The following is a 25746-nucleotide window of genomic DNA, read 5'->3' as shown; positions in this document are numbered from 1 at the left end:
TATAATTAGGAAGAAAATGATGCATGTCAATATGACTTTCCGCTCATAAATTTCATTTTTTTAAACATTATTCTCATGATTTATTTCATATTCACGTTGCGATATCGAATTTTTATTTTATCATTATTTTATTGTTATATGTTACTGTTGCTTTTGCGTATAAGTGCTGTTATTATACCGGCGCACTAATATAAACTGTAATATAATGTGCGGGAGACGCGTATACGGTTTCCCGTTGAACTACTCCCATTGTCATGCAAAGCACCTTCGAGCGAATCACCTCGCATTCGATCCTAACGACTCTGCGTAATATGCGGCGCGATAATTAAGAGTTTTTTCCTCGCCGTAAAATGTATTTACTCTGGCATAGAGAGAAGAGAGACGGAACCGCGAACAGAACTCTGATGATGATGATGGGGCGGAATCGTAAGATGCAAAGGGTTCTCTGGAGTAGAGAACGGATTGCGGAGCGCGGGCGAGGAGCGACCGCAAAAAGGAAGCGAAAAGGCAAAGAAGGTAGGAAACAAAAAAAAGGAATAAGAGTCTCTTTGGCTGCGCTCTCTCTCTCTCTCTCTCTCTCTCTCCTTTTTTCGAGTGATCGAGTAGACGAGCAAAATAATGATATCTTAAGCAAAATAATAACGATATCTTCGAAGTGAAAAGTCCCCTCGCATTCTTTTGTGAAAATATCGCAGGAAGTATCGCGGGATGTGGAGAGCGCTGTCGTGCGATTGATTCCGACGCTGGGGAAATTTTGATGGATTGCTCCATCGGTGGTATTTCTTACGCCACGTCGAATATTCAAGTTTCACAAGGTACTCTGAACGTTTTTGTTAACCTATGTGCGATACACTCGACTCGCCCCGTCTATCGACCGGGCATTTGACAGTCCCGTTTGACGTTAGACAAAATGCGCCCTTACGATTTCTTTAGTTCTGAGATCTAAGTGCATTGGGCGAGGGGACAGGTGCACGCGCGCAAACGCGAGAGCTATATATCGTATGTGTGTCGGGCAAGACCCGTTTCCCTTACACCTCGCGCACCCTTTCTCTTTCCCGCACTCACTCCTCTACAAAGAAATGACATAGCAAAGAGATGCTTCACATGAAACTCTCGCCTCGCCTTCGAAGACGAGCCGCGAGACGCGCACGGCGGAGATTCTTCCTTTTTTTCCCCACCCCTCTCTTTTCTTTTTCCCCTTTCCGTCCACACTCCCCTTTGCTTGAGATATGGAAGTCACATTGGACCCTTTACCGGGGACGTCGCATAAAGGCGCGCCATTTCAATCAACAGTTTTCACGATATTACTTCCTAAAATTCCACTCTCGCAAACTTTTGACTCACTTATTAAATTTTAAATTGTACTAGATTTTATTTAACGCGCCCGCGCCTGCGCTCGCACCCGCTCTCGAGCTGCGCGCGCGAAATATGCTTTTTGCCAGAATACGGACGTAGTCAAGTCTTGAACAATAGCTTGCTCCGAACCTAATTAAACCTTATTAGTCGTTATACGATAGCCCTAGCGAAGATATATAATTAGGGTAAAAGGTATCAATTTCACTTTACACATCACAAGACAATCTTAATAAACTTTTTTTTTATTGTATCTTTTATGAGCTACGAGAAAATTATAATATTCTCGTGCTTCGAAGTTAGCGCGAGCTTTTTCTATATATTTACAATCTACTTTTATCAGCATTATTTTCAATTTACCATTTCTTCTATAACATTTTTAAGATTTAAAACAAAAAATATATTTTTACACTCTTTATCTAATTCTTTAATATTAATGGATGAAAATATGTCGAATTAAGCAAAGTTAAATCGTATACAAATTATTCAGTTTTTAAAATTTGAAAAATTATCTTATACGGGATTCTAGAAATACTTTCCTTAAATTAACGTTGGTAATTTCGCATGGTTATTAACGATGATGTTTACATAAACTCTCAAATAATTTCATTTCCAAGCGAGCGAATGCAATGGTTGAAGTATCACGCTGATTGAAACAATGGAAACCAAGAGTGGCGTATTAAACGGCCAAGAGAAAATAGGAGAATAGAACATAAATTCACTGGCGCAACATGTCGGACACGGGATGCAATACTTGTTTGCTGCGTCCTACGCGGACCGGATATAGTGTTGCGTTTGCTCGTACGTTCGTTTTCCCGAACGATCAATTGGTTGCAATTGAAACGCGATATTTGTTCTCCCATTGGACTAATACTTTTTATTTTCGCTGCCGTTTTTGCTCTGTTTAAGTCAAGAGGAGAGAAACCACCTTAAGTGCAGTTTTTGCAGAAAAAAAACATAAATCTTAAAAGTAATATAAAAATTTACATGAAAGATAACATTTGTCGAGAAAAAATTGTAGAATGTTGTAAAATTGGGCTGAATTGTTGAATTAATTCTTTGTATTTCTTTAAGATCTTCAAAGTTTGTTACCAAATTTGTAGCAACACATTATTTTTTTACATACAGTATTTTTAGCGTTTTTTAAAAATAAGATCATGACAAAATTATTTGAAATGACCAATTTTGTTATCGTATCTAAAAATTTAGTTACAATATATAATATAAATACAATTCTACAAATAATGTTGTTAAAATAATTATTGAACGCTTAAATTAGTTTCTATAATGTCAAAACATTTTGTAGTATTGCTCGTTGTCTTTAATTTTTCATAGTTACTTTGAAGGTTCAATAAAATTACTTTCAAAGTTATGTCCAACTAAAATTTTAGATATTTCAACAAAAAAACATTTTTTCTCCGTCTGTAACATCGAAAACACTTTTTCGAAAATACAATACGATTTTATGATTTATTATAATTACACCAATGATAAAATGAATATAGTGCCAACCAAATGACTATACGTATTAGATGAGATCTCAATGCTGAGACACGTGGTCCATTACACCTATGATTTGCCACCTTCGTGCACGGCGCGACATAAAACTTCGGAGGACAGCGCTCGCTTCCGGAGCGAGTACGCGTTGCGACTGCCATAGACGAAAATATTTTATACGTCGCGATAAGGTAACGACCCTCTTTCGGGATTTTCCAGCCAAGACTAACGAAGTTCTCCGACAGTCCGGAAAATCGAGTGCCTGAACCGCTTCCCTTCGTTTTTCATCGACCTGAATTCACGTCGTTGGATTGAAACTCTCAGAAAGAAACAGCGCGGGGGAGCGCGAGGATTGCGAAACTTGCTTGGTAGAACGTCCCCTGGACTAATGATTGCCCTATGCACTTCGATTGGTTGCGTTATTTCGTTCAACGGGTAACAAAATACTTGCTTTGCTTTCGATTTCGTTTTACTGCATTGATAAAATGTTTTCGCGTCCCTGTACTTTGAGCTACGAGTAAATCTCTCTCTCGTGAGTAAATCTCTCTCTCTCTCTCTTTCTCATTTTTTTATTAATAAATTCTTTACCACGGACTCAACATTAGGAAAAAAAAAATTTTTTATTTTAGAAGTTTTTTTTGTAATTTATTCATAATTTACAAAAATTCATATTTATAGCATATTTGGGAAATATACGGAGAAAATTTTACAGCAAAAATTACTATGGTAAATAGTAAGGATGGTAAATACCAAGAAAGGAAATTGAAAATTTTTGTTATATTTTTTATTAAATTATCATAGTATTTACACTACTTATGGTATAATTCTCTGAAATTTCTTCTTATGGTTCATAGTTATTACTGTATACTTATAGTAATTTTTGATATAAAATTTTCTCCATGTATTTGTCCAAATTAATTACTTTTAACTTTTGCTGCTAAATACAACTTAAATATTCATATTATAAACTTTTTATAATCTCAGTATTTTCTGAATTAGTGAAATTGCAATCCTTTGTATTAATATATAATTAATTGTCATAAGAAAAGGAGAGAATTTCTAATCAAATATAAATAAAATAGTCTGTAGACAAGCCAAATTTTATTATTGTTATGATATAATTAATATCCCGTTCTATGAATTTTTGTTACGTCATTGGTGCTTAAATATTTAGTTTCTTGTATAAAGTATAAATACTGAACAATTATATTTATCTGGAAAGAATTCAAATGAAATCTCTAATTTAAACAAAACGTCACCAAATAATAAATTAATTAAAAACCACAATTTTTTAAATTATTATTAATTAAATTATCATAGTTCAGCTTAGCTACAAAAAGTCTTGAATTCAGTATCAATTTTCGCGAATATTTATGTATGTGCGTGCTTTCCGGTTGAACATTTTTTGATTAATTATCCAAGAAGATCGCGTGGGAAATGCAGTCTGTTATCTAAATTATCTCCTCTGACGAACCACTCACAAACGATGTGAACTGTAGCGGGAAAACGCATACCCGATTTCCGTTCCTGCTGTGGAAACCGTGCTATTGTTTTACTAAGTTACCAGAAACTCGCCCGCTACCTCCCTCGCAGTTTCACTCATTCCTTTTCTTCTCTCCTCAAAACGTATTTTCGGGAGAAGAATTCCGAATCCTGGGACGCAGGATGAGTTTATCGGATGAGGCCGCAAAATGTTGCAAGCTCAACTTTCGAAAATAGAGTTTCTCTCTTTCTCCCCCCCCCCCTCTCTCTCTTTCTCTCTCTCTGACGTAAACGGACAATTTAATACTGATACTGATATACACAGTATGATTAAAAATTTTGCTTTAGATTTTGAGTCAATGCAAAGTCAATTTTCCTTCGACGTATCGAGAAATTAATATTTTATGATTTTATGAAATAATTAAAACACACAATTTTTATTAATATTGTATAATCTGTTTATATCTGTACGTATCTAACTAATTTAATTAAATTTTTTAAATATTTTCAATTATGCTAATATGCTTTAATTGTTCTTTTATCTATAAATATATTGATCTGACACATCAAGGAGAGTACGTAAATATCATCTATTCTAAATGACGGAGACTAATGTTTTCAAGTATAAGTGATAATTTAGCGAATGACAGACACGTTACATGATCTGCACAGAACGTATACATACTTGGAGGATTTACAGCATGGCAACATATGAAACTGGATTTATGTCAATGGCGGCAGCGTGCCTCGACATCACGTCATGCATCTATGCAAACAGCAAAGTCCGCTCGTGCGGCTTACCCGATTTCATTAAGTACAGCAGAAATATTGCTTTTACGAAATGTTCAGTACCAACTTAAGAGTAACATCACATTATGACGTACAATAATTTTTATTTAAATTAAGGTCACATTAATTTTTATCATTAACTGCATTTATTTATAAATGAAAAATAGATTTAAACATTTTAAACTGTTTTTATTATAATTTGTTGTAATTAATTTTTACACAAGATAATTTTTTATTTTTGATAATATCTCTCTCTCTCTCTCTCTCTCTCTCAAATTTTAATAAATTTCTTTTTCATTCATTATGGATCTAATGCAAGTTTTATATTAAAATAATTAATGTTTAAATATAAATTGGTAGAGATTAATATACAAAAAATACAGAAAAATTGAAAATACGATAAAAGTATGTATCAAAGAATACAGTAAGATTTCAATTATATAAAAATACCAGATTACGATTATAAGTATATATATTCTTACAATTATCTCCATCATCAAGTACTAATATATTTTTATTTAGAATTATTATGTTAATTATATTGTTAATTTAAAATATATTAAAAGCATTAATATTAAGGTACCTGTACCCAATATGCCCCCTCCCAGCTTTGGAGATTTTTCTAATTTTTTTATGAATACGAAATTGAAAAATAAGAGTCAGTTTAAAATAGGAAACATTTCTGAAATTAAAAAAAATATATGAAATATTTTCAATTATCTATATAAGTATAGTAAAGATTTTAAAAAAAGATAGCACTTGGGTTGATACATATATACGATGTGGCTTAGCTGCGTATTTTTCTTTTTTTCGTAAATATTTTTGAAAAATGAATGAAATCAACACATGTTTAATTAAGCATTTATTAACATACTTATGGAAAAAATTATACATACAGCTATTCATTAAATAATGAAACTGTATTTACAAGGAGCGTTATCTTAACTTTTACCTGTCAAAAAGCTTCAATTAATTAGAGAAAGACAAGAATACCAATGAAAAATTAAACATTAAATAAAAAAACAGAGTCTTAACTTTCTTGTATATTAATAAGATATATTGTGTTTTTAGTAGTGTCCCTGGCCATAATGGTTTCACAATATAAAGAGCTCTTTTCATTTAATTATAAACAAGATGTTTTAATAAAAACCTAAAATACAGGGTTGAAAAGCATAAATAAAGAGCTACAAAATATGAATTTTGAATATTTATAATTGTTACATGATGGTTACACAAAGCAAAAACTTATCTCTGAAATTTTAGATTCAGAAGAACACAATTTGAAAGTGTGATACAAGCCATAGAAAAAAGACAAGAGCAGTTAACTAGCATAAATACATCATATCAACTTCCTGAACGACGTATTAGCGTTATCTATGAAATTCATTATGTAACTATTTGAAAATGGGGATGAGCCAAATTAGGTACATGGTCATATTGGGTACAGGTACCTTATATTAATTTTTAAAAAATAATTTGATATAAATTTTCCATTGCAATTTATCTTATAATTAAAAATCATTAAAATTAACCTTGAGATCTAAATATATTAGCTACTGGCAATTTGTGTATGCATATTTATATAGATATAAAGAAAATGTGTAAAGAACATACAACATATGTGTAAAAAAAAAATACTTAAAAAAGTATAAAGCTGTCAAACTTATTATTTTTATCAAGTTTATTATGGTTTTCATGACTATCATGTTCATGACTACCATGATGTTCATGACTATCATGTTCGTGACTACCATGATGTTCATGACTATCATGTTCGTGACTACCATGATGTTCATGACTACTGTAATGTTCACAACTATCATAATGTTCATGACTATCGTGATTTTCATGGCTATTATGTTTATTAGGACAATGCTTGTGTTTGTGATGATGTTTGTTGCAAGAAGCAAAACATTTTGTCTTGGTTTCTATTTCTTCTGTATGCATACTGAGAATGCGGAAATTTATTTCGTTCAAATTTGATGTACCAGTAACGAAACGTTGAAATCTATTTGATAAACCTATTAAACTTCCACCTCTAATCTTCATTCCACTTAGAAATTGTAGTTTTACAGAGTCTTGCACGATAACCTCCTAAAAATTAATTTTTTTTTTATAAGAATTAAAATTATACGAACAATTTAAAACATAAAAAAACAAACAATGTTAGTAGAGTATAAATATTTGAAATAATCTTTTATTGAATAATATATAATATAAAGAAAAATTAATGTTTACATAACTTACCGTATTGGTGGAATTAAATACTTTATTAGTGTCTTGGCACAAAATGGACGTTTTCGGAATATTGCTGAAAAATATTGCGCATTTCTTGGATGCTATCGGTCCTGTTTGACCAGATAACGTGCCTGCCAATTGAGTAAGTTGATCAGTCATGCTTTCACTTAATTCTGGACATTGTTGATCATATATATTTTCCATCTTGTACATTTTGTTACCCGCCAAAACAGAATAAAATAGCTCTAAAAATATTTACAATAGAAATATTAGAAAATACAAAGACTGACGATATTGCATTACCAGCAGAATTTTTATGTTTTTACTGCTAATCAAATGTAAATATGTATCACTATAGATAAGAAAAAAAACAAATGGAAATAGTATGATTTAAATATCTGATAGATTAAATTTCTAACACGCTATATGTATAATACAAAAAGTTTATACAAAGAGTGAATTATTTTTTTATATTAAAGAATGAGTGCTTACTTTCATTAATCATTGCCAAACCGATAGGTCCGTCGTTTAAATAAAAACTTTGGCCTGCTATATTGAAATTGGGATTAGTCGGTTTCATGTATGTAGATTCAATTCTACAGAATTTTCCTGAATTTTCGTTGTAAATTGCTATACCGAAACCATTAATGTCAGCCATAAACACCTATATGCATACATATTATATACAGATGTTGTGTTATCGTTTAATTGATATAATAATTGCATTTTAACTTAAATAGCAGGATGTGTTTTGTTAATGAGACAATATTTACACGAATACAGAACAAAGAGCACTGTTGTGATTAAACGCGTAAAAAGGAAGATACTAACGTTCGCATTACGTATGCGTCTGCAATCATGAACATGAACAAATGGCGTTACAAGCAATCCAGTGCCACTTGCGTTATTAGCGATATGAGATGGGATAGTAACTTTGCGAATGAGCCTATCATCTTTTAAATCAAATATTAATAATTTTGGAGGACAAACTGCGGTTTCTCCGACTTCGCCACAATCCAGAACGTATAGGCGATTGCATTTGATCTAAAAGATGTAAAAATAGATATCCAATTATGTAGAGGACGATCACTAATATAGATGTTCTTTGGTATATATTTTATATAAATATTAATACTCACATCCACCCGATAAACACTTATAATGCGATTGCTTTTGCAATCAAAATCCTCATACCATGACCAATCTGGATACGGATTCAAAAGTGGACCCCCTGGGCCCATTTCGTCAGATACTGTCATCAGACTAGCTGGTACTCCCTTGTCTCTTATCGCAGTAACGAATGTTTTACCATCTAAAAATTTTGTTTTTAAAAAAAAGTTGCACGCTATGACTAGGATATATTTAGGATAGCAAATATATTATAATTTTATTATAATACAACATAATATATTTTCTTTATCAATATCAAAATATATTTCATGAAAGGTTGATTATGATGACATTTATTATTTTGTTAATATAGTAAATTATTAATATAATAAATTTATTAGTGTGAACACTGAAAATTTCTTTCTTCTTAGAAATACTAAGAAAGTCAACATCTTTTTCTCAGATTATTTCATAATATAGATATCTGAAAAATTTTAAGAAAAGATGTAGACTTTTCCAATATTATTAAAAAGTATTCCAACTTGTTGAGCAAAAAATTATAAGAAAAATTTCCATATATATCACAAGAAAAAATATTTATATTAAAAAAATGTAAAGTAAATGTATAATTGTGTATACATATTTATAATTTAATATAAAATTATATTGAAACTTATTAGTTTCCTTCGAATAATATTAGCCTACCTTGTGACTTGTCTACGTCGTATAAAACAACTGAAACAGGAACATAGTTGCCAGAATTTATTGCATTTTGCTTTTGTATTTCATTTTCCCAGATATAATCAACATATTTCCATTTAAAAATATTATACATTGTTACATCATCACTATTATCTGATACACTACTATCACTACTATCTGCTACACTGCTATCACTATTATCTGATACACTACTATCAGACCTTACAGTTGTAATCATTGGAATTAATATAATAAATAGAAGATTCATTTTTAATATAATGGTTAGGTACTATTATACAAAATAAAATAATGTAACTGAACTTTAACTGCAGATACGTATTTTGCAAATACAAAGCTACTAATAATAGCCTGCACGAAGTTCGCCAATATTTACGGAAAATTTTCAACCTAATACATATGAAAATGCTCTTCAGGAAAATTCATTATACTAGCGATAAACACTTGCAACTTCATTTAAAGTTATATAATTCATGTTATTGATAATGACACCTTTTATGCATACATACAATGCGTAGAATGTTATCTTATCAATGGGTTAAAAATATTATATTTGTTCGGTATTTTTATTTTTTCTTATTCTTTGATTTACAATTGTGAAATAAGTGCGCAATGGCCAAATAGTGTTTCAATAAGATTATTGCTTTATACAAAAAAATTTAATTATTGATGACGTGAGAAGAGTACCGAAATTATATTGATTCCTAAATAATATTATCTCATCTATGTGTATAAAAATTTAACTATTTATACACTTTTTATAGGTATATTTGAATATTCTCATAATTGTATTGCACCAATAATTTTATCTGTTGCATTAACAATATACAAATATAACTCAGTACAGATCGTAATGAGTTAAGTACTATTAATTTTTACATGCACAGATATTTAGATGTTATATAAATAAAATTCATTATTTTTTTCAAATGTCTGTCTACCTGATGTCCCGTCCACGTTATATAAAATGTCTGTACTAACGTTATAACTGCCATTTTTTTGGCTTCTTTTTGATTCAAATTTTTCCACCGATAATCAAAATATTTTCATTTATACTCTATTTTTAGATCAATATAATCATCGATGCTTAATGCGTAATTATTAGAATTAATACAATAAATAGTTGACACATTATTTTTATTATAATGCATAGTCATTAATAAGACATAATAAAATGATAAAGTTTTATCAAATGATACATATATCGGAAGAACAAGCCCAACAAGAATGGCATAAATAACGTTACACAATATAAATTTGAATAAACACTACTGTAGGTTTACGTAGAACTTATTAATATGTAAAAAAGTATTTTTAAGGAGAATTCTCATTATATAACTGATAGCTAAAAATTTGCAATATGTAAAGTCAATTGAATCAGCATTATTGGAAATTTTTGTAAGTGTATCTAATGCGCAATATGTTATTTTATTAATGAGTCCTTGAACGAAAAACAACGTATTTTTTTAAATTAAATAATGAATATATAGTGAATAAATGTTATAGAAAAGTAGTATTATATTATTAACCATTTGACCTTCTTCTATCATTTTTTATTATTAATTATAAAGTTCGAAAAAAAAACTAACACTCGCATTATGAACAAGTCATGAACAATCTATTGCCATTTTTTATTCGTAGCCATTTAAGATAGAATAAAAATATTTTATTTTTATCTTATTATTTTTCAAATCAAAGATTATTAGTTTCAAGGAAATGATTCTGTGCGCTGTTAATATATATATTTTTGTTGCAATTATATCATAACTGCATTACAGTAATAGTATTATCTGTTGCATTAACAACAGTATATATTGCAAATGTAATTAAATGTACACACACACACACACACACAAATACACACACACACACACACACACACACACACACACACACACACACACGGTATAAGAAACAATACATTAAATATTATATTCGTTTTTACATGCACAAATATTTATATTTTATAAAATTACTCATTTCCTCAAATAACATCAGTTCACCTGATGCCATATCCATGCCATATCAAGTCATGTAAAATATTTATCTTAGGGATATACTCGCCAAATTGTATTGCTTCTTATTTCTGTTCCGGACTATTCCATACATAATCAATGTAATTTCAACTACACCACTCTTCTAGATCAATATCAAAGCTTATATTTGCAATCATTAGAATTAATATAATATAGTGGATGCGTCATTTAGTACAACGAATGTTTGTTAGTAATATACGCAATAAAATAACTAAGTTTTGTCCAGAATTATAATGATATGTCGTAAGAATGAATACGGCAAAAGAATAATATTAGATAATTTTTTCGATAAGTTTAGGTCATTATAAAGAGAAATGGTTGTAAGTTTGTACATGAATTTATTATATTTAAAAAAGCAATTCTTAGGGAAACGTAACATAATATCGATAACTTTCTCATTGTACAATCAATAACTACGAACAGTAACCTATTTAAAATCATTTGATCTATATAGCATTATTGATAATAATCCTTTAGCGGTATCTGTATAATCTGTTGATTTAGTAATACGTCTTTGAAAAACTAAGGTTAATATTTGTACATGATGAATATGTAACGAGTATAAAGAAAAAATGTGAAATAGTATTGCACTCGGCTCCATTTTATAATAACTTTTATTACAATAAGAAGTAACCGACAGCATCGGTGAAATAACTACGACGTATTCTAAAGAAGCGACGATAAAATTATACGAGTCACAAACATAGGAGAGGATGGGTTTCCGGGACGTTGTCTCGGAAAAAGCGCACTATCCATTTTACACGTCTATTACGCCCAGTTATTGCTGATATTCGCACTGTTACAATGCGCGGCTATCACCACCGCTATTGCGACAGAGTTTAATCTCGTTATACTCGTCATTTCATTCGTAGTTCTTGTCAGTCGGCCACGGATGCGAACCGTAAATGCGACGGCGAAAACGCCGGCGGGTCTCTTCGGCGGATTGGACGTTAACGTTAATTTGCCACGCCAGTATTCGCGGACTTCAAACGAATCCAGCCCGGGTTTACATTCGCGCTCGGTTTATCCTCGAGCTATGCCCGTCGCGAAAGGGCGTAATGCAAACCGTGTTCGCGATAGACCCTCTTCTATTAAGGCCGATGCAAACGCTGCCTTGGACTAACAGAGTTAAGGATGAAATTGGATTTCCTGTTTCTCCGCGGCAAAATGGCATTAAGAGTGAATCAAGATGGACTATAGCCCACTTTGAAATCATTGAATTCTGTGCTCGATGTGCTCACTGCACGATGTTGTCTATAATTAGAAAGACTGAAGACCAAGGCACCGCACTAATTATTTGCTGAATCTTATCAATAAATAATTATAAAAAATATTTAAATAATAAAACTTTATACTTACTTAAAGTAATGAATTGTAAATTAATTAATATTTTTAGATCTATTTCTTAATTAAAGGCACAGGTTAAATGATATTTTGATTAAAATCTTTTACTTGAAAATTCAATGGAGATGTTTCGAAAAGAAGCAGTTGAACGCGTTGTAATGAATCGTTAAGTAATATCTATTTTCGCGATCAAACGCAACGTTCTTCGAAAAACTGCGATATTATAAAAATCGTTTAAAGTTGATTATCGAATGATGAACGAGCCGAAAAAACGAGATGGGTCTCTCTATTAATTTTAATTGTGTCCGAGTTCAATATTTAATGGCTCCAGGTTGGCTGAAACAATTTACCGTTGCCGTTGTCCACTGGCGATTGCGGTCGTTCACGAACCGTGCGACATGCAGCTCTCTCGTTGGTGCATCGTGTCTCTTTCTCTCTTCACTTGGGTCTCGCATCTTCTCTGTTGGAATGATCGTTTTCTCGCAGATATTTTGCACACACATACAAACACACACACACACACACACACACGCGCGCGACTGTGGAAATTCACCTTTTTTTTTACGCGACTTACTCCTCTGAAACACCACGAGCAATGCCGCATGGATCGAGCTCGGAACAGCTCTCATTCGATTCGACTCTGATGAGATTGTTCTCGTCTCAAACGAACGAAAGTGGAAAAACGCTTCTGGCTTGTACATCTGATGGAGACTTAAATGCTACATGTCGATTTCTTTCCCTCCGTCGTGAAAAGTTTTATATAAAAAGTAAATCTACCTCTGTATAAAACAGTATTATTGTTGCTCAGTTATTTATTTATTTCGAACTATAACTGAACTAAAAATTGAATTAAAAACAAGGGTGATGTTAAAAATTTTATCTTTCTTCAACAAAACTCTGCTAATCTATCTTCAACGGGGTACATTAAAAATTAAACGTTAAAATGCAATAGTTATCGATTAATCGATAAGTGAGATTAGTATAGAATTATAAAGAACATCCATTCCGATAAGTGAATTCTAATTGCCACTTGCACTTACTTTATTATTCTTACTCCGTCACTTTATTGTCTATCAAGAGACATATTCTTCGTATATCAAATTAATTAGGTCAAATTGAAATTACATTTTTTAACTTATAAATAAAAACTTGACACGGAATTTTCAGACCTTCGCGTAGATGCGTGCCTTGCCGCAAAATTGCTCTGCAAATAAACATTTAATTCGCGTTTATAATTTTGCAGTTAAAAATTAGGAATAAAAGAAGAGCTGATTCGAGAAATTAAAATATCGTAAACACGACAAGAGAAAGTCTCGTGTACACATTTATCATTATTGGCACAGGGTTTGCGAGTAATAAAAATCGGAACAGAACCACTGACACCGAGGTCTCTCTCTCAGCGAGCCTCTAGACGCGAGTAAAATAACAGCTATTTCATTTTTATTTCGTTCTCACAGCGGACACCGTTGGCGTTTGTTTGTTATTTCATCTCCGCAGGAAGTAACAACGGAACCGTTTTAATTTAGTTTGTCGTCGAGTGAGTGCAACCAAAGAGTACAGAAAACAACGTTGCAGCGGGCAACGTATATTTTGCAGAACCACGCGTTTCATTACTTAACTCCGTATATTTCCATATTGGAACGTTCATTCATTTTGCAGCATGTGAAGGGTCCGGGCTTAGACTCCGACGCTGTGGAATTTTACGGATGCGCTGATGCATGTTGAAAGTGCAGTATTCGAGCGCGTCCGGTGCTTTTGATAATAACGCTCTGCTATCAATTCGCTTCATTGTAACGTTAATTGGCGATATCGCGCAGAATTGCACGCGTTTTCTGGCAAAAGCGGTGAAAAGTTCCTAGCTCGAATTTGTTCTCGAATGGTTTATCGGTTCGAAGGGCTTCCCGGGACAATGGCACCCTGGAGAATGGGTTGGCAGTGGTGGCGATGGTATCCCTCGTCCCTCTTGTTATCGCTAGGCTTGTCTGGCGAGGCAAAAGATGCGCGAGCGCACCCTAGAGACACCAGCTAAGTTCCCAATGAGCCGAAGTCAGCACATCACGGAAGATTAAGCTTTCTAAAGCACCGAAATTTCGGTAATCGACTAAAATGGAGGAAAGGCGGTAATAATTTTCAAAAAGGTGAACAAGAAGTTGGCAAGGAAGAGGTACTTTTAATCAAAAGTCGCGTGAGATTTTTTGCACGTAAAAAAAAGAACATTCTTGTTTTTAGAATGTCTTTTCGAAATGTTAAATATTGAAGTTATGTTAGCTTATTCTCATTATAATAATTTTCAACCTGTCTGTAATAACTTAATATTAAAAATATTGTATTTTTGTTAACAAGTGACATCTTCTGAATCAATTTCACAATTTTTGAGAAATTTTAAGAACTTCTAGAATTTATATCTAATCATTTTATTCCTTAAATTTAAAAATAGAACGCAGGACATGTCGGTTGGAACTGTTACACTTGGCAACAGAAATCAGCGGGGAGAAGCGCGAATATTAAATTCATAAATTATATCGTGTACGACGTGTGCGACGACCGAATAGAGCGCAAATAAGAGTATAAGGAAGTGGATAACTTTCCGCGAATTTTTCGACCTCGTATGTTACCCGCCGGTTTGTGCTGTCCGATTGCCACCAGCCACCAGCCACCGCATCTAACTCAGCCTGCTGTTCCGCCGACTTTCCTCCGATAACTTCGATACTTTTTAAAGTATTCACAGTTTGCGGTTTGCTCGCTATATATACGCATTATAAAATTAAGAAGTAGAAGAATTTCTATGTTGCAATTTCTATTTTTTCTTTCAAATAGGCATAATTTTGCAATAAAAGTTTGTGACAATCACAATAGTAGAAAAACGTTCGTGTGAGAAATGTAACTCAACTGTTGAGTTACACAATGTAAGATTAATATTGATAAAGAAAAAATTTAAACAAAAATACAAAAAATGCCATTGAGGAAGAAATAAATATTTTGGTGCATATTAATTTTTTTCACTTGTGATAATATAATGCCAATTAATGAAATATTAAGTATTTCCTGCCTTTCAAGATTTATACTCGACTGCAGTACGACTTAACGTATTTAACTACCACTTTGTTTCAAGCGTATTGGAGAATGAAACGGAAATAGAGGAAGGAACGGCTTGATTACAGATAAAGTAAGAAACTGAGAGAACGTAGGAGAATGAGAGTGAAACGTTTATATCACATTGGCGGAATTTTGAAAGTTTCGTGTTACGACCCGCTTTCTCGGTAAGAACTTTTAAACTTCGGGGCACCACGGAGTGCGACGTGCAAGGGTTTAAGAATGCCAGTGATATTTTTCTTCCCCATGATTTCTCCGGAAATTATTACCACGGCTCTCGCGGGGGAGGAGGGCAATTCCATAGCATCGGCCCTCGCGAGGAAATATAATTTACGAAATCGAAACAGTAGCTCCGTGAAATTTCACGCACATGAACTGTACGCGGCCTACGCCGTAACACTCAAACTCCGCTGAACCGCTAACTCTTCTTACGATCCGGAAAACAATTTGTATGGGACCGTACTTAGTCTTTTATTTCTTTCGAAATGTACAGTCGATCGCGCGTTGGGCGTTCAGCTTGGGGAGACGTATGCGCGCGCGTATATCGCGACGATAAAAGAAAAACAGAGGAAAGAGCGTTTAGAACGGGGTCCATGAAAACCACGCGCAATCAATAATGGTTATCAATCCGACCGCCATCATTTTAACTGGTTTCTCTGTTTTTTTCCTTTTTACATATGTTGGACTGCACCGGACGTTTCGCGCGTATCACACGTTTATACAATGGCACAATGGGTGATATAGTGTGTCAATTTTACGTTCCGTTTTTTCTCGCGAGCGAGATACTAATTGATAGTTCATAAATATTCTTTAGTTCAGCAACAAATTTTCACGCTTATATTTTTATATTACATAGCAGAAAAAGAAGCGGCAATAATTCTTAACACGAGAATTGAATTAAATTTCTCAAAATTATTACCTAATCTCTGCTATTAAATAAAAAAGTTTTTAGTCTAGTATCTTTTACGAGTGTCTCTAGAGAGATAATATAAGACGATGCGATGTGCACTCGAGTGTTAATGGAAAATTAATGGTCAAATGTGAAATTAAATATTAAGTCATTTTAGTGTGACTTATAAAAATACGACTAATTCTGAAACAAATATATATATATATATATATAATTTTTTGTCGTATAATAAAACATTTAATAGATCTCTTGTTATTTTACTTTAGTTTAAGGTGGCCTAAAATTATTGTTAAATAAGAATAAACAGATAAAATGATTTTAAGATTTTAAAGTCTGCAATAGTTTGTAAATATGATGAAAGAACATCGCACGGTATTTTTGCTTATAAATTCACATCTCAGGTAATCAAAAAAGATGTAAAAGCAGTGCAAGTGCTTTGAGATACGATACATTGTTGCTGAGAACGCACGTGAATGCAGTCAATTACTTGATCTGGATTATAAATCAATATAATCGTCAATATTTAGAATAATCATAGCGTAATGATTTTAATCTTATTAGAAAGTTAAAACGAGCGCATGATTGATTATCGATTAGTTTTGAGGATATCATTGATTAATGAATAAAAAAAATTGTTTTTGCTCGAAGATCCTTTAATTGGCGAAAAATTCGAAGCGCGATGTAAAATATATTGAAATTCAAGAATTATTAAAGAATTAATAACTATATATAATAATAACTATTTGCCCGTGAAATAATACTTCATGTGAAATAATACTTTAACTAACCATTTCTTTTGATTTCTGCTTCAGACGAATAAATCGTGTGAAATATTTGCTTCAATAAATAACCGTCGCCTCAATATGCTTACTAATTATCAATCGTAGAAATTAATTAATCCTGCAGCTGACCGTCGTTAATTGTCCAAGTGAAAATAACATGGCGACATATGGAGTGGAAACTTGCATCTGTCTATTGAAGTCTCACAAATGGCAGTACAGTGACTCTGTGTATATAATATTATATACTGTACTTAAGCCGAGTACAGATCACCAGCCAATTCATCGCTACTATAAAATATTGGATAGAATATATTACACAGTAAATTATCGAATATTCTGTTGCTTGTATTTTAAATTAATTTTATCGAATATGCTGTTATCGCGCAATAAATCTGACATGTCTATTTGGAGAATAAAATCTATCTCATTTTGATCAAAAAGATATGCAAGTTAATCTGTAATTATCGCTTTTTGCTAAGCGGACGTCAGGCAGAATTTTGTTTGTTTGTTGTACGAGAAGAAAGAAATTTAATTATGTTGTCGGATTATTGAGAAGAGAATTTCTGCTTATTGTTTCAGTATCTGTATAATTAAACGAATATCCGCGCGACAATACATGTATAAAAATATTCTATTATACAAAGTAATTGAAACCGTGAAAAAATTTCATTATCGTTTCACGTATTTTCATAGAATTTGTGTTTTTAAAAATACTGCGTGCTTTTGTGACTGAGATTTACTAATTTTAATATTTAACGTAGAAATTTTATGTACGATGATATAATTACATTTCTATTATTAAAAATTTTTTATGGCACTGCACATGAAAAAGTTTTAACTTAAAATGTCAAAATTTGCTGTAAAATCAATGCTAGCTCACTACTGGAAAAATTTAGAGTTTATTTGAAATACTCAATGCTTCCAGGAATGTTCTAATTTTTTCAAACGTTCCATTTGTTTAAGTTGTTTTAGATTTTGACTTTACTAAAAATACTTTCATCAAAAAATAAATATACATTTTCTTATAATATTATTTATTTTATTAAAACAAATATCTTTTATAAACAAAATACGCTGGATCAAATATAACCGAATTTCGGTAGCGCACATGTTGCAGAATATTATGGTACCCAAGGGATAAATAGTTTAATTCAGAGAGAGTCTCGTATATTTTGTAGTAAAATAAAAAGGGAGAACCTTTATGCGCCCGAGCTGTTGATAAGCTGCTAAGTTTTTCGTTCGTTCCTCTAAACAGCGTACACTTTATTGTTGAAGAAGTTATAAAGTGCAATATGACTCACTGGCGTCTCGTAATTTTCCATTGTACGGCTGATTTGATTAAACGTTATACCGGGCTTCACAAGACAAGATACAGAATATAATTCACGGTTTAATGAAGGACGTGCGATTCTCCTGTACACGTTTAATTATATATAATATTATCAACTCAATCGAGCACTTGGACATAAAAATATGACATAAAAATTCTTAATAATACGTATTAAATTTAACTGTTTAACACTGTATAATGTTACAGTTGTTACAAACAGAAAAAACGTATTGTGAATAATTTTGCACTTAACGGAATTATTTCTAATCTTCTTTATATCTTCTTATAGTCATACTTCTTAAATTTTTTCTTAAAAAAACTGTTTATTTCGAATGCTTTTTTAATTGGATTTTCAAGTAAATAGTATTAAATAGCGTAAACGCGAACAAGCATCGTGCATTTCGGCAGCTGTTATACGTGTCTCATATAGAGATGGACATTAATGTCTTCTCGTGGACGATTTAGTGCATATCGTATGACCAGAATATTATGAACGTTCATGTGCGCGTCGGTCAAAATAACCAAAATACTGCAACATTCTGCAAGACGCGTAAAGTATGGTCTTCCGTTTAAAACTTCATCGCAAGATAAATCTTTTTTGTTCTGCGCGCATACCTTGTTCATTAAATGTTTTATCAAGAAAATAGAAGAAAACAAGTATATTATGATTTAATTACCATTTTAAAGATTTGAACAAACGTTCATGATGGATATTTAATTTAAAAAAATTTTATTTTTCAAAATATAATTATTTTTCTTTAATAATTTATTAAAATATATTATAAATATACTGCTACCACCATATAAACAAAATATTTAGTATTCTTATAAGCTATTTTTTTAATGCGACGTAAAAGTTGATTACATCATTTATCAACCTTTGCTGTATCCTTTTCATAATATGTTGCATAAAAAAATTATGTGCAGTAATTTACAAAGCCAAAGCCGCGAAAATTATGTAAAAATATATGCAAAAAAGGGTATGTTCTCTTTGCCTCTACATTCTCTAGCTGTTTCATGTAACAACGTTGGGTAAACATACAGATTATAATTGGGCTAAATAATATTATTAAGTTCATCATTGGTCTCATGATCAGAAAATATTTGGCGATTAAACATGACCCTTATTTCACGCGTAATTTCATTATAAGAAATGCCTCGGGCCCGTAATGTTCGATCATGCCGTGAAAGGTATTTCGAGAGTCGCACGTATTCAATTACGTGCTTAACAGGTTGAAAACGAAATTAGCCTCATGAGAGCGACCGCGCCCAACGGAATTCGGCCCGTTGAAATGCATTCAAAACTCGTCCGCATCGCGCCATGCATTTTGGTCTGCACTTTGATATCATTACCCCCAGGCGCGTTAAACATTTCAGGAATGTTAGCGATACGTATCTATACCTGTGACACATGTTTCCGGTGATTTTCATACGCGCGCGCGTATATCGAGGTACGGCGTATTTGCGAACCGCGTGTGGATTTCTGCCACTAATAACATAGATAATTTACACACAGTCGAAATTGCGAAATTTTACAATATTCTACACCGGGAAAATAAAAGTTTAGCATTAATTAAAAAGTTAGTAGATTTGACCGGTAAAATTTAAAAATCAAACCAATCAAAAATTTTCTCAAAATTCAGATGAGTTTGATTAATTTTCTCTTGTTAATACAGAATTCTTGATAACGAAATTTAATTTATATTTAGTTACATCAGCTTTATAGTGAAAAAAGGTCTAGTGAATATAAATGGAAGTTTTACAGACTTAACTGGAAAACTTTACAGTCCATCAAAAAGTTTATTATTCTAGTTAGAAAATATTAAATCTAATCATGATAATCGGAATTTCTGTTTGTTTTCATAAAAATACAATATATTTATGTAAGTAATATACACTTAAATAAGAAACAAATAGTTTTGATTGTAATGAAATAGTTCTCTTTAATAAAATTATACATTATATAACATTTGCATCATTTAAGCGTCCATTTTTTCATAGATTAACGCGTTCTTTTTTTAATTCAAATTTATTTTGTTTTATTATACATAAAATCTTTACACATAAAGAGAACACAGCAACGAAATTACTTTTATAAAACCGAATACGTTTTATTATTAAAAACTAAATAATGCAAAAAAGCAGAAGAATACATGAGCTATTTGTTAGAGCAATGAAGAAATAACCAATCATGAATATAATTTAAAGATTTTTATAATTTTAACATAATATATTCAACGAAACATGTTAATAAAGGTATATAAGGAACCTCTATAAATCTGAACACTGTACAACACGATCTGAAGGTAAAGCAGGATTTTTTTTATACATTTCCGAGAGTTCCCGAGAACAACTTGTTTTACCGTTAATGAAAGACTCCTACAGCTTTTTATTTACATTCACTACGTCTGTTCGCATTTTATATATAATTAGAAGCTAAAAGGGAGAGCTTTTTTCATAGTTTTTATGAATGTCTAACCCATGCGTAAAGCTGTAGAAAGGAAAGAGTTAGGCAGGACTGTGTGTATGAGTGTAGGACTGTTAAGTCGTTCGTAAACCGATGAAGCTAAAAATATTCCGACGGCGAATGAGCCAGAGACCCATAAATTCGGAGCCGGTACGATAAAACTCGCTGACACGGCAGAGACTGTAATTGCTCCGAGTGCCTCGTAAAGCGCGCATTTATAACAAGCGCATACATACCCCACGAACATTGCGCGCTTTGGTATATATCGTTGCATTCGAGCGACGAGCGAACTTTTTCGCTAACTTGTCGCTGCATGCGCACAGGTTTTGTATAAAACCACCCGAGGTCGCCGTCCCACTTTTGATAGTTCAGGTAAAAGTCGCCTGCGACATTAATTATGCTCTTCTTAAATTTATAACTGTAAAAAAAAAACAAGCTTTATAATCATTCGCATTTACAATTATTGTGTTTGTACAAAGCTCCTTTTTACTAGAAAAGAAGGAAGCGATTCAATTATTGCTGTTTATTTATAAATTGAAATCATGGGGATTATGGAAATTATTCTATCGTTGTAATAAAGAAATGATTTCTTTCCTGTTTTGCATGTAATTTATCTCGTAATTTTGCGCAAGACAACGGCAATGCATGAGTGCTAATTTGTAAGTGCAATTGCAAGATTGAATCCGTTCGCGTTCCGTGTATTCGGGGATGTTGCCTCACGCAGCAAGTTCTCGTCGTTAATGCATAAAGCATTTAGCCCTGACATGTATAACGGTGGATGCACTTAGACCGGTCAGCTTACCCAAATGGTGGCCGTTGCGTTTCATCGTGCTATTATATTTCAATAACTGCACTCGCAAAAACAATTTTCGCCTCTGATACAGTCAGGGAAATCCACGTGCGATTGCACTGCAAATTTTACTATCCAGATTAGAGGTGTCAGTCGTAATGCTTCGTGCGTTTTGCTCATCCTCTTTTTCCAAAAAAAGTAAAGCGCACACATTGTCTCCCTTTTTTTGAAATACATTTTTTTACATCAAACTCACGAAGTTATTATTTAATCAGAATAATGATTTTTTAACTTTAATGAAGAATACGTTATGGTATTATAACATGCTAGTTTCTTTAAATTAAAAAAAAAAGAATAATTTGTCACAGTTAAAGAATTTACGTAAGATTAGATTTGATTACGTAAAATTAATACAAATCTTTTGTTTAATCAATAATCATGTGCGATACATCAATACATTTCGAATGAATCAATTCAGATGTGAGATATGTCTGTTAAATCTATGCTTAAACTTGTTTAAGCTCGCATTGAACTTCGATTGCATTATGGATAGATTTTGTTAATATATTATGATCTTAACTCGTCTGAGATAAACTAATTTTAATATAAAATAATAACCTCCTTTTACTGAATATTGCACAAATATAAAATATTTGTTATTTAAATTTAAATACAAATTTGCGCTGTACGTACTAAACCAGCAAAAAGATTACGGGGAAAAATATTAGGTTGCAAATTGGAAATTTGGTAAATTTAATCAGAAAGACATAAATCAAAATATTAAAATATAGAGCCATTGAGGATTGTTTTATATTTGTAAAAGTAAGAAAAATTGACTCAAATGTGTCGTGGTCCAGCGTATGGAAAAGGTAAAAGACTACGTGTGTACAGAGTGTTAATGACGACATTAATTGAAGCTAAATAAGAGCTTCAGGAGATAATTAATGATGATTTTGGTGAGTATATTAAATGCGATGTGGAGGCAGAGACACATAAAGCATCGTACGTGCTGTGCACGAGGCAAAAGAACATACACAAGTATGATTAACGGAACCATTAGCGTTGCTTTGGATTAAACTCTGGGACGGAAAGTAGGGATATACACACACACACGCACACACACACACACATATACATATATATATATGAGTGTATATCGGAATTAATATCGACATGGGCAACGGTAAGCGTAACGGACGACTGTCAAAACAGTACCATTTCTCACGCCGTTATACCCAGCCCATTTAAGAGCCCGAGACTCCTACACGGCTCGATCCGCGGCTCCAGTCCGCTCCGTCCTGTTTCGCATCACTTCTCTGTAGCCTCGTATCGTTTCGCTTCCGTGAGCCTTTATCGCTTTAAATTGTGACGGCACACCGTGAGCAAGTAAATAAACTAATCCACACATTTCCTTTTCCCGACGGGCTTTCCATCCCATCCAGCGAGAGAGCTGCACATTAGGAGGGCTAATAAATGAATAAATTATTTGCGTCTTATTGAAATTATTTATGAAAACGCTGCGCGTTTTATCTCTCTCTCGGTGAGCAATTCTCGTAATTGACTTTGTAATTTCAAATGCAAGCTGAAAGCGAAGGAAAATTCGCGACACGGAATGCCGCGTTCGCTCGCAAGACCAATATTTCCGACGATCTATTTCCCATTAAATTTTCATCACGCTTTCAATAACACTACTTGTATAACAATCAATATGCGGTGTGTAGGGCGCGTCCAATCAAGTGCGCTGGATTATCCGGAAGTGATTCCGTTGGCTACGGGAGGCCGAGCTTCTATCCATCACCATCCGTATCCTTTCTGCTCGAGCGCAAAACTACCACATAAAGCATGCACCGACGACACGGGCGCGCTTACGTATTTCGTACAGTCGGCAATCTTATACAAGAGTGGGTACTACTAACGGTGGATTGAGATTGCGCGCAATGCGCTTATGACGATTTAGTGGCTGGATCGAGATGTTCGCTCCGCCGCGAACGATACTTCAGAGTCAAGTCACGAGGTTGTCGAGATGATATTTTTGTGTTCTATAGAAATAGAAATTCTATAAAAAGTAGCAAAACGTAAAGGAAACTATAAATTTGGCACAATATATTATATTCGTTAATTTTAATGTGCTATGGATGAATTTTCATTCGGATGCTAATTGAAGTTTAGTTTTTGTTATTAAAATTTTGATAGTTTAATATTATACTCATAATGAATCTTTTTTTACATTAAGACAGAGTTAGTTTCTAATTCTTAAAAATGATTATTAATTATATAAGTGAATTTTTACTCAAAGTAATATATTAACATCAAAAAAATATGAATGGCACTGTAGAGTTAAAACAACTTGACTCATAGTCTACAATTTTCGCCTTAGTCTTGTGGATAAAAAAAGTTAGCATAAAGAGAGAGCCGTGTGAGATATATATTGAAAGAATAAAATAAGCTATTTTTTATTGTAATATAATATAAAAATATATCAAAATAATCTTTAAAATATAATCGAGCGGTTAACTTATTTTATAAAATGATTAATGTCTCTTTATGCTTGAGAAAATATAGCAAGATGTAAAAAAAAGTTTAACAAAAGAGCGTAAAGTAAAATGTATCTATCAAGATCGAGTACATACATAGATATGCCATTCTATCTCAATGTCGAAATAGCCAGGAGCATTAACATTTCGACGGAATCGATCGTTCACACGGACATACGTACGCATACGATCTATTTCCATTAAACGTCATGTTTCACATAACGTATCCATCGTAGGTGTCAACGGAAGATCTAAGCGCAATTTCAGGATTGTTGGATCGAAACGTCGACTTCGCGAAATTATTATCTGGAGGACGTGGCGGGATTGGAAAACAAAGCTTTGAAACCGGTTCAAATGATAAATCGGCGTCAATAGATTTGCGCAAGCAATTTCCCATTTATTTCCTACGATTTTCTTATCTCGAAGAAGGATGAGAATATTACAAAATGAAGTTTACATGACTTACATAACTTACTTGAGCCACTACATATAAAAGGGAGACGTGAAACGGGGCGAGAGTCCATCAAAATAACATAAATAGGTCATCGTAACTGAGCATTTCGCGTATAGTTTAACTTTATCTCTAAGGAAGAAATGTAGCATGAGCGACTATTCAAAGAATTAAAAATATACATTTCACTTAGAGAAGAGATAAATTACGAGTATGAGTAGCGAAAGATGTGTTTTGCAAAATACAAAATTAATTTATAGTTAATTAAATATACATATCGAATAATTTAACATTATTTTGATAAATCTCGATTTATCACGACATAAAAATGTTATTGAAGTTACGTTAGATTATTATACTAATCTACCATAAGCTGACCTCTATAGTTTTCAAGTATTCTGGTAGATCATCTCGTGTTAATCTCTTCATATCTCGCAACGCGCCGTTAGAACTCAGCGAGTAAATTTCAGTCCCGGGCCAATTGTTCATGGTTGATTTGAATCGTTAATTGGGTACGCTTATCGTCTCACGTGCACATTGCCCACCCAACGTTCTTGCGCGCTGGTGCATGCCACGTATACACGAATAACTTAATCGCGCAAATTTCATCTTTGCCTCTATCGTTACAAAACACTTCTTTCGTGGGCGTGGCATTTAAGTCTGCTTTACTTTTCTTCAACAACATTACGAGCAGTTAATTTTCTATCAGACAAAAAATTTAATTCCGATAAAAACGTCATATTTAATTATTTTTACATTAAAATTTTTACTAACTTCTTCATGTGTAGTTCGATATCATTTCATTCGGTTCTATATAAAT

General features: G+C 32.6%; 1 protein-coding gene across 2 annotated transcripts; it reads right to left on the bottom strand.

The window, feature by feature from the left end:
- Positions 1–5575: 5575 nt before the first annotated feature.
- LOC105829992 (major royal jelly protein 2) lies at positions 5576–9671 on the bottom strand. 2 transcript variants are annotated; one of them, XM_036289959.1, is made up of 7 exons: positions 9175–9671; positions 8499–8671; positions 8191–8403; positions 7852–8023; positions 7369–7604; positions 6906–7215; positions 5576–6872 (listed from the first exon to the last, which is right to left on the bottom strand). In XM_036289959.1, exons 1-7 carry the CDS (start codon positions 9437–9439, stop codon positions 6760–6762), a joined length of 1482 nt encoding a protein of 493 aa, XP_036145852.1. In that variant the 5' UTR covers positions 9440–9671; the 3' UTR covers positions 5576–6759. The 2 variants fall into 2 exon arrangements, with proteins under 2 accessions (XP_036145852.1, XP_012524548.1); XM_012669094.3 differs by having other exon boundaries at positions 5576–7215; positions 9175–9658.
- Between the last annotated feature and the right edge of the window lie 16075 nt (positions 9672–25746).

This window comes from Monomorium pharaonis, chromosome 7, assembly GCF_013373865.1.
Source record: "Monomorium pharaonis isolate MP-MQ-018 chromosome 7, ASM1337386v2, whole genome shotgun sequence".
In the NCBI taxonomy this organism is placed as follows: Eukaryota; Metazoa; Arthropoda; class Insecta; order Hymenoptera; family Formicidae; genus Monomorium; species Monomorium pharaonis.
Note: the sequence above shows the minus strand (reverse complement) of the source record. Positions and strands in the feature narration are given on the sequence as shown.